General features: G+C 30.7%; 1 protein-coding gene across 2 annotated transcripts; it reads right to left on the reverse strand.

Moving 5' to 3' along the window:
- Positions 1-5,257: 5,257 nt before the first annotated feature.
- LOC18425845 (uncharacterized) lies at positions 5,258-10,959 on the reverse strand. Of its 2 annotated transcripts, XM_006830378.3 has the most exons (4): positions 9,929-10,959; positions 6,680-6,817; positions 6,101-6,340; positions 5,258-5,534 (listed from the first exon to the last, which is right to left on the reverse strand). In XM_006830378.3, the coding sequence occupies exons 1-4, from the start codon at positions 10,829-10,831 to the stop codon at positions 5,436-5,438; spliced, it is 1,380 nt and encodes a 459-aa protein (XP_006830441.3). In that variant the 5' UTR covers positions 10,832-10,959; the 3' UTR covers positions 5,258-5,435. The 2 variants fall into 2 exon arrangements, with proteins under 2 accessions (XP_006830441.3, XP_088719530.1); XM_088863404.1 differs by lacking the exon at positions 6,101-6,340 and having other exon boundaries at positions 9,929-10,953.

Genomic DNA, 10,959 nt, shown 5'->3' on the forward strand with positions numbered 1-10,959 from the left:
TTTTGTTTTTGTTAAAATAAAATTTATGTGCTAGAGGTTAATTATGTTATGTTAAAAATGGGGAGTATAGAGATATTTTCCCTAAATAAAATTTTAAATTTATGCTAGAGGGATGTTTTGCTTTTGTTAAAATAAAATTTATGTGGTTAATTATGTTATATGTTAAAACTGAATTTTTATATACGCTAGTAGGAGGGCTTGAACCTCCGACCAGGTGGTTAACAGCTACACGCTCTAGCCAACTGAGCTATTCGAGCATACAAGAAATTATGGGCCCGGTACTTAAATTCTTCTATCCAACACTGAAAGAAGCATTTGCTAGCTCTCAAAAAGGATTGCACAAAATCCAAGTCGCATTTACATACTTTCTCTTCTGTAAAAACATAGGTTGAATACTTCGACGGACCCATCTTTTCTGTCAATATAATGGATTGGATCCTTTAAGTGTGAAACATATATTTAACTCAAAGGAAATTTTGATTTGGCACTTCAAATGCTGAACCCACCCAGCAATTTTAGAAAATAATACGGCAAGAAAATAGGATTTGGGTTTGAGATAAAAAAAATGCAGGACTATATTTAACTTAAAAAATTATGTTAATTTCCCTCAGTTTTTGCATCAAGATTATTACTTTCAAAACATTCAAACTTTCAATAATTAGGCTTACTGAAATTAGTTTAACTTTCTGATCCTCCCAAATCCCCCTTTGTTTCACTTTCTTGGGCTTCATATGTTGATAAAACAGAGAGTGTTTGTTAAGGGTATTACAATTTAAGGTCTAGACTAGTGGATTTACTTGCATTGCTTCAACAATATAATTAAGTGATTTTCAAACAATGAGCATATGAGCATTGTCAAGCATAACGATTTTAATATGAATACCTGCATACCAAATTACTTAAAAATTTATGAGAATAGGAAAATCAATTAAGAAAGCTATAAAATAGATCGATGCGGAATCAAACAAAAATAACTAGTAAAAAATAAATAAAAAACGATAATGAATAATAAACATTAGAGAGATAGTGATGAGAAGGAAAACTTGAGATGAGGTGGAGGGGAGGACTGTATGAGGCTATAAGAAAGAAATTGCTTTCTCTGATGCTTTGAGGATATTTGAAGGGGAGAACTCTGTCTCTCTCTCAAAATCAATTTCTCTTCCCATATCACATCTCTTTTCAGCAATATCTTTTTAATTTTTATATCACTTGTCTATCAGTATCCTAACTCCTAACATCATCTAAATTGTTAATTGTTTTTTTGGTCTATGAAGAAAGGACTGGGGATATATTATATATGGGTGCAGTTTCTATATGGTTGCAACCTTAAACAATCCAATTAAGGTGCACCTTAAAATTTTATTATAACATGTAATTTTTTATAAAAAAATATTAGTATTATCTTAAAATCTATTTTCATATGTAATTAAAAAAATTTAAATTTCAAAAATGGTTAAAATTAAGTAGATCTATAAATATATGAAAAACTTGAAAATGAATGGTCTAGATAATGTGTTGCAAGATGCACTATCTTCGAGACTCAATTTTTTTTTTTTTTCATAGACAGATTTCGATGTCGAGATGATTGATTAAAGGGCTTTTTCAACATTAAAACGACATTTCCGATAGATTTATAAGGTGTATATGTGAGTCTACATTTTAAGGTTGCAACCTTATATAGACTTTTCCTATTATATATATATATATATATATATATATATATATATATATATATATATATATATATATATATATATATATATATACAATACATTATTAAACAAGAGTTAAGGGAAGGACACATGTCGTGTCGTCAAAATAAGAAGGGACCCTAATGTTATAGAGGTTATAGAGGTTGTAGGACCTATTCCCCACGTTTAGGGGAAGAGAGAGACTAAGTGTCGCGACAATAAGAAGGGACCCTAATGTTATAAAAGTTGTAGGACATATTTCTTATATTTAGAGGCAAAGAGAGAGACTAAAATTTTGTGTGTAGAATAGAGAGAGAAAGTAGAGATTATAAGAGAAGAGAAACATTGTTTCTATATCTTATTGAGAAATAGAAGAATTTTTTTTATCCAACATTTTCCTAAAATTTGTGCATGAAGAGTAGAGAAAAGAGGATCTCCATCCTTTCCTAATATTTTATGGGTAAAGAGTATATATTTTAGAAAGAGAGATAAAAAATAGTGATTTTAGGAAAAGAGAGAAAATGTAGAGATTTTAGGCAAGAGAGAGAGATTTTCATAGAAGCTTTTGAAAAGTAGATAAAGAAAGAATCTCTCAAAACATGATTTTAAGAAATCAAGGTTTCAGTAAAATTTATTTTCATAAAAATATTAAGTGGTTAAAAATTTCTTACAAGAGGTTATTTGGTATTTATCAAATTTTTTAATAATAAATTTATTTTGATGGTTGAATAATTAGTTAAAGTTAATCTGCTACAAGTAATTGCATACGTACAACCCACCTAATTATCACTCCCAAATGATCACATGTTTAACAACCCAAATGGGTTGAACTGGAACCGAAATCGGCCTTTTACCGATCCAATTTTAGTCGATTTTCATGGCCAAGTTCGAAGATGTTGAAATTTTTTCCCAAAAAAGTATTAAAAATCCAAAACAATAAAAAACTTATTTGTAATGTATTTTCTAATATTTTCCATCAATTTGTGAACTTAGGTGTTTGGGCCATGAATGCATATTTTTACATTTTCCTTCTTTTTTGGATTATTTGAAAAATACCCCTTGATTAAAAAATACCCTGTTCATAAATTGCCTTTTTCAATAAAATATTAAAAATCAGGAAAAAAAAAAAACTTATTTGTAATATATTGTATTTTCTAATGTTTTCCATCAATTTGTGAAGGGGATGTTTGGGCCAGGAATGCATATACTTACATTTTCTTTACATTTACTTTTTTTTTTTTTTAATTATTTCAAAAATGCCCCTTGATTGTTTTAAAAATACCCTCTTTTACCAGGTGAGCAAGCAATTCAGAAAAAATAATACACAGTTACATCACTACCGACTGATATAATGTTTGACAACCCAATCGGTTTGAACCGGAATCGGCCTTTGGCCAATCAGATTTTAGTCGATTTTCGTGGCCAAGTTCCATTATGTCTAAAAAATTCCAAACAAAGTATTAAAAATCCAAAAAAAAAAAAAAGAAACTTATTCAAATATTTTCCATCTATTTGTGAATGGGGTATTTAAGCTATGAATGCACGTTTTTTCATTTCTTTCTTTTTGGATTATTTCAAAAGTACCCTTTGATTATTTAACAATGGATGTGGTTTCTATAAGTTTGCAACCTTAAATAATCCAATTAAGGCACACTTCCGAAATTTATCGTGCAATTTTGGTGTAAAATTTCTTAGGATTATCTGAAAATCTATTTTTATATAGTCCAAATAATGTGTTGCAAGATGCAGTATTTTTTAGGCTCAAAATACTTTTTTCTTTAATATTCATGCATCTCGATGTCGTGATGATCAATGAGATAGTGTTTCAACATTAAAACAATATTTTCCGATGGATTTTTGAAGTGCATCTATAATTTAACAATTTTAAGGTTGCAACCTTTTATAAACTTTTTCCTTTAAAAATACCCTATTCATAAATTGCCTTTTTCAAAAAAAGTATTAAAAATCAGAAAAAAAAAAGAAAGATATTTATAATGTCTTTTCTAATGTTTTCCTTCAATTTGTGAAGGGGGTGTTTGGGCCATGAATGCATATTTTTACATTTTCCTTCTTTTCAAATTATTTCAAAAGTACCCCTTGATTGTTTTAAAAATACCCTCGTTTACAAGGTGAACAAGCAATTGAAAAAAAAAACGTAGTTCCTGAATAAAACTTTATTATCTACATATGAAATAAATACATTATTTTGATATTTATAGACACAAACTTTGAATAGATACAAAGTTTCAAAAAAAACTTCTGACTTCTGAGTGAGAATAATTGTGTCGTTTTTGTACAAAAGATATGGTCTCTTTATAAACAATCCCTATATTTTTTTAATGAAAAGAATATGAGTTTAACACTTAAAGCATGTGGTCATGTTTTACTCAAGGAAAGATATTTTGGTTGGGCACCTCAAGTTCTGTCTGAAGTGATATGGAATAAAATAAAATAAAATTAAACATTAAATATAAAATTACAAAAAATATTTTTTGTTACGAAAAGTAAGTAGGATTCTTACAAGAAAACAATGAAGAGATATGGAACATTAAAAAAAAGGAACTATTAATAAAACATTCAAAACACTTCAAAAAAAGTCAATGAGGCAGTTAAATTAGCTATTTGACGCCTGATTACAGCTTAAAAACATTTTATTTTAGTATATCATCAATTATTTTATTACAGAATATCCATATGTTTGGAGAACCTCTGTATGTGAGGACATTTTAATAATTTTTTTCTAAAAGTTATTTAAGTTAAATGGACAAATGGCCAAAACAACTACCTTAATATATTTTTTTAAAAAAATACAATACTACGACTTATATTTTGGTACATGAAGGTCACAAATGATCTCGACTATCGGACGTAAATTGGGGGGGACTTGCATATACTTCATTGAAAAGGCCCAATGTTCAAAATAAATTTTTTCAAACTCTATGATACACCAAAGGTATTGGATTTTGCATAGGATAAATTTTGAAAGGGTAGAATGTCAATTTGTTTTTATTTGTTTTGAGTATGTTCACGCCATCCAAACAGTCCAGCATAATAATAAAAAAAGATGACAATATTTTTTAAGAGTAATGACACTACGAGACCCTCTTACACCCATGGGAGTAGGACCCCAAATGATCACTATTAAATTTTGACATAAGTTTTTAGAAAAGTTATGACATGGGTGAATAGGTTTATTGATAACTTTTTTTAGAGATCTGTGTCAAATTTAATGGTGATATTTTGGGATCCTACACTATTGGTGTGGGAGGGACTCATAGTAATATTACTCATTTTGTAATTAAAAGTAAAAAACTTACAATTTTTTTGTTTTTTTATTTGACATCCAAACCGGCAAAATTTGCACTCTTGAGAGAGAGTGGACGTGTGCATGCAAAAAGAGGCTCTCTTTGTGTAGTTGCATGACTGAGAGAGGGAGAGTGTATTTTTCAAGAGAGAAAGGGGGAGAGAGTGGAAGTCTGCAAAAAAGAAGCTCTTTATGTAATTGCATGACTGAGAGAGGGAGAGAACTTTTCAAGAGAGAGATAATGAGGGGAGGTAAGTAGCCATTATACACAAGTGAAAATGATCTTTCAATATAATTTAATCTGTTCTAAGAGCATTAACAGATAATCAGCCCTTAAATTTCTTAAAACAGGCACAATAATCACCAAAGTATAATTCACCATCTTTTTCTTTGTCTCACTTTTTTTTTTTTTGTTCTTTTTTTTATGATATAAAAAAGTATCACTCACCCTCTTTTATGGGCTCATCGAAAGAAGCAAAAGTCTTGATGATCGACTCATAAACCTTGATTCCTTTCAAGTACTCTTCTTTGTTCAGAAACTGCAAGTCCAAAACACACATTAATGACTCTCTCTCTTCCCCTGCATGGCCAAAACACATCGACGGTCTCTCTCTCTCTGCGAGGACAAAACACATCGACGTTCTCCCTTTCTCTCTCTTCCAAAAAAATGAAGCAAAAAAAGAAAAACAAGAAAAAGAAAACGAGGCTAACTTCAAAAGGAAAAAGGGATTATTAAATATGAACTAATAATAATGAGCCTTGAAGTGCTAAGCATATTTTTGACTCAAAAGAAATTCTGATTTGGCACTTCAAATGCCGAACCACGGGCAATTTGTAAAAAAAATATGGCAAGAAAAAGGGATTTGGGTTTGGGATACAAAAATTATGATACTAATAATAATAATAATGAGAGGGCGTGAAAAGAGGGAATTCTATTTAGAATTTTTATATAAAATAATAATAATAATAATAATAATAATAATAATAATAATATTATTATTATTATTATTATTATTATAGAATCCAAACAAGTGGTTAATGAGGAGGAGAGAGAAGCGTAAGAGGGTGTATAATGTGGAGGAGAGAGAAGCGTAAGAGGGTGTACCTCATTGTGGTGATGGTGCAATATAGGTGTATTTGATATGGGAGAGAAGGCTATAACCGGTAAGTTTCTCTCTCTAAAATAGCGAGCATCACTCCCACCCAGGAAAATTTCGGGCTCTGCGAGGTTTCCATGGGCTTTCTTCACGGCCTCCTCAAAAAGGGTCCACCATGAGTTGGAGGCATCAGTTGCCGTGAAAGCAGGGTTACCAAACTTGTCAACAGTTGGAAACTTGTCCTTGAACTGTCCAATAATCAGGTCAACACAGCACTCGAAGCCGACTTGCAAATTTCATTGGAATTCACTTTAATTTTTATGCGCGGAGTTGAAAATTATTGTTCCCCAATAACCAACAAAACAACCATGAGAGTAGAGTAGCGGAGGGTAATTTTCGACTTCATCACTTTCGCACAGGAAAATACCAGTCGTGTGTTTAGTTATATGTTTTTAAAAACTAAGAAAGTAGTGTACGAAAAATCGACTCGACTGAGATACTTTGTTTGAGCTGAGTAACTTGGTCGAGTCCACCCCTACGAGTCACTGTACACAGGTGAAAGGCAAATCATAGCTCGATTTAAATACCTGAAATGTCATATTACGAGAAGCAGGAGCCCATTCTTCTTCAATTCTCCTTTCAAGAGAAGTAGAATCAGCATGTGGTGGCACCCGAATATCAAAACCCGCCTCAGCCTCAGATGGTTGTACGTTCATAACAAAACCCTAAAATGAAACAAAAACATCAGAATTTCCCTTCTAAAAGTACAAGAATCAGGCAATGAAAAACGGAATTCAATTAGGGCCTGTTTGGATCTTGAATTTTTCGATCTTGGAAAAAGTCAATCCTCGAATTGAGATTTACTGTAAATATGGTGTATGCTATTTGGATGGCATCCGGTAGAAGAAATCAAATAAACGCAAATTCTTTGTTTGGATTTCTTGGAATATCTTTTACTTGAAAATACAAATCCTTTTTTCTCACTCTTTCTAAAAATTTTGATATGGTTTCCCTCTCTAAAATTTTTATACAATCTCTTTCAAAAACTTAAAATTTGAAACAGTTTTTCTCTCTAAAAAGTTTGAGATAGTTTCTCTTTCTAAAAATTTTATATATTTTTCTCTTTTAAATTTGATATATTTTCTCTCTCTAAAATTTTAAGATACTTTCTCTCTTTAAAACTTAAAATTTGAGATAATTTCTCTCTCTAAACAATTCAAAAAGATATGATATAGTTTCTCTCTCTAAAATTTTAAGGTACACTCTCTATGTAAAACTTGAAATTTGATATGGTTTCTTTCTAAAAATATTAAGATAGTTTTTCTCTAATAAATTTTAGTTACTCTCTCTATAATTTTAAGATGCTTTCTCTCTCTAAAACTTTTAATATTCAAGTAGTTTATCTCTAAAATTTTCAAGTAGTTTATCTCTCTAAAATTTTAATATACTTTCTCTATCTACAATTTAAAATTTGAGATAGTTTCTTTATTTAAATTTTTTCAAATAGTTTCTCTCTCTAAAAATTTAAGTACTTTCTCTATCTAAAATTTAATATAGTTTCTCTCTCTATAGTTTTAAGGTATTTTCTCTCTACAACTTATAATTTGATATAGGTTCTCTCTCTAAAATTTTCAAGTAGTTTATCTCTCTAAAAGTTTAATATATTTTCTTGCTCTAAAACTGAAAAAAAAAAAACCTTAAAATTTGAGATAGTTTCTCTATCTAAAAAATTTTAAATGGTTTCTCTCTCTAAATATTTCAAATACTTTCTCCATCTAAAATTTGATATAGTTTCTCTCTCTAAAGTTTTAAGATATTTTCTCTCTCTAAAATTTAAAATTTGAGATAGTTTCTCTCTCTAAAAATTTCTTAGTAATTTATCTATCTAAAATTTGATATAGTTTTTAATCTCTAAAATTTTAATATGCCTTCTCTCTAAAAGTTAAACTTTTAGATAATTTTTCTCTTTAAATGTTTTCAGATATTTCTCTCTAAAAAAATTTTAAGTAGTTCCTCTCTCTAAAAATGTAATGTAGTTTCTCTCTCCAAAATTTTAAAATACTTTCTCTCTTTAAAATTTAAGATTTGAAATAGTTTCTCTCTCTAAAATTTTAATATGGTCTCTCAAAAAATTTAAATTTGAAATAGTTTCTCTCTCTAAAAATTTTAGAGATTTTATCTCTCTAGTTATATATATATATATATTCTCTCTCTAAAAAATTACATAATACTTTCTCTCTCTAAAATTTGATATAGTTTTCCTCTTTAAAATTTTAATATATTTTCTCTATTTAAAATTTGATATAGTTTCTCTCTCTAAAATTTTAATATTTTGTTTTGTTCTTTAGCAGCAAAATGATGAAATGTGAATTCTAAGTGGAAATGAAATTTCCAAAATTTAGGCTTAAAATGAGTCCCAATGGAAATATTAATTCTAAGCGAAAACACAATTGGCCCGGCTTTACCTGAAAATTTGAATACAATGACCCAAACTGGTCCTTCTTCGATTCAATTAAGAGAGAATTTTTTTTTTTTGGTTGCTCAACTGGGAAAGGAATCTATGCCCGTGGAAAACATGAAAACTTGCATTAAGAGGGATTTCCAAAACACAAACCTCAATTGACGAAAATGCATAACGAAGATTGCATGGATTGAAAATAAAAACAAGAAATTTTTTTACGAAAAAAATTATGAACATACGAGTTTAAAAAATGCTTATTTCTAAAAGAAAGTCGAGGGTGCAGTTTGTGTAATGCAAATCAAACATTCGGTGGCTACAAAATTTTAATTTTTCTTTAAAAATTTTATTTTTATAGATTGTTTAGACGTTTTATTTTTATTTATTAATGTTAGTTGTTAAAAATAGGATTTTTAATATATATATTGATTGAATATATTTTTTAGATCATAAGGTACAATATCTTAAGAAAAGTTGAACCATATTTTTGGTGGGATTTATTTAGGAAACTATTCGTATTTTTTAGTTGGGGGATTTACTTGGCCTTTATTTATAAAAGATAAGTACAGTATTATGGGTTGGTAGTTTAAAAGGAAGTTATTTCCTTAGTTTATGGGAGTAGATTAGGTTGTTAATAAAAAGATAGAGTTATATTAGGAAAGTTTGTGTTTTTAGTTGGAGGTTGTTTATTATTTGAAGATAAAGATAGTCATCTTTTTATTTATAGAAAGGAAATGCACATTCTTTTTGAAAAGTGACGTGGTAAGAGTTGACCAATAGTCTTTGTCAGTTATCATTTTTTAGTATTTATCTTTATGTTTATGACGGCAAACTCCTTTAAAACGTGAGTTGGAATACAGATTGACTTTTGGTTAATGAAAAATGATTGATCTTCATAGATGGTAGGGAGAGAGCGAGAGAGGCTTTTTTGTGAGTTTTTTTTTCTTATCTGTGTATATTGCCATGCCGGAATACTCACATTCACAAGTTAATGTTCTTTCTTTTTTTGATTTCCTTCTCTGTTTCTTCTTAAGTTAATGTTCTTTCTTTTTTGATTTCCTTCTCTGTTTCTTCTTAACTCTAGGTTGAGATGATCAATTGGTGGATTTTCTGTCAAAACGCACAGGTTGAGATGATCAATTGGTGGATTTTCTGTCAAAACAGCATTTTCATTCTGGATTTTTAAGGTGCGCTTTATTAGGATGAGACCTTATATAATTTTTTTTTTGAATTTCTACATTCAAATTATAAAGAATTAAAATAAATTGTGCAACAATCTTTCTAGCTCTTCCATCCTAACAAAAGCAACTGCAATTGTAAAAGAAGTAAATACAGTCTCGTGTACAAAAGAAGGAAATGCTGTCGAGAGAGTGAGTACCGTAGGTGAAGGCATGCCGGCCTTTAGGAATACCGGGTTCACTGAGATCACCTCCCACTCTTTCTTCAACCCAGATTTCACCAAATCAAACTGTGAAGCTCTGAAACTCCAAACACTCTCCAAACTCTTCTGCAAATTCTCCATTGCGCTCTTGTCGTAAAGTTTCGAACCATGACCAGGGCTCCCTACTGCCTTAATAACCAGCCACCATAGGCTTCTCTCCCCATAAGAAACCCTGTAATTCTCGTCGGGTGAAGCTACACCCTCATCCAGAACAACCCCAACATTCATTTCCTCGAAATTCTTCGAGTTTACGAGTGCTCCGGTTCCATCTTTTCCCCCGATCTCTTCATCTGGTACAAAAGAAAGATACACAGTTCGAACTGGTTCGAACCCATTTATTTTCAGCCTTTTAATGGCTTCCAAATATTGTAAACCCACACATTTCATGTCCTGTGAGCCCCTCGCATAAATATCTCCGTTATGATCGATGTGAGCCGATAATGGTGGGTGAACCCATTTCTGATTCTCTGATGGAACAATATCAGTGTGAGAGCTAAGGAGTATAGAGGACAGATGGGTTTTCTTCCCAGGCCATTTGAGGATGACTACTGGTTTTCCCTCAACGAATTCTAGGGTTTCAGACTCGAGACCAATGGCTTGGGCTAGAGAGAGAATAAAAGCTGTAGAGAGAGAGTAATTAGGGTTTGGGTGTGCTGTGTCTATCTGAAGATATTGTTGAAACCTAGAGATAATGGCGACTGTTTCTTTCTCTGATAAGAATGAAGATGTTGTGTTTAGATATTGTTGAAACCTAAAGACAATGGCGACCGGTTCTTCCTCCGATAACAATGAAGATGCTATGTTTGTGAAGAGGAAGAAGATGAGAAGGTAGGGAGCCATTGGAGTTATCGATTTGGAGGTGGTTTACTCAGGGAAGCTCTTGTCCTCAGGGTAGAGAGAGAGAGAGAGGTGCTAATGGAGCTTTCTCTCTCTAAAATGATAAAAAGACTTTCTCTCTCTAGATTAGT

The sequence above is a fragment of the Amborella trichopoda genome, chromosome 3 (assembly GCF_054954075.1).
Source record: "Amborella trichopoda isolate Santa Cruz 75 chromosome 3, AtrichopodaSantaCruz75HAP2 v2.0, whole genome shotgun sequence".
Classification (NCBI taxonomy): Eukaryota; Viridiplantae; Streptophyta; class Magnoliopsida; order Amborellales; family Amborellaceae; genus Amborella; species Amborella trichopoda.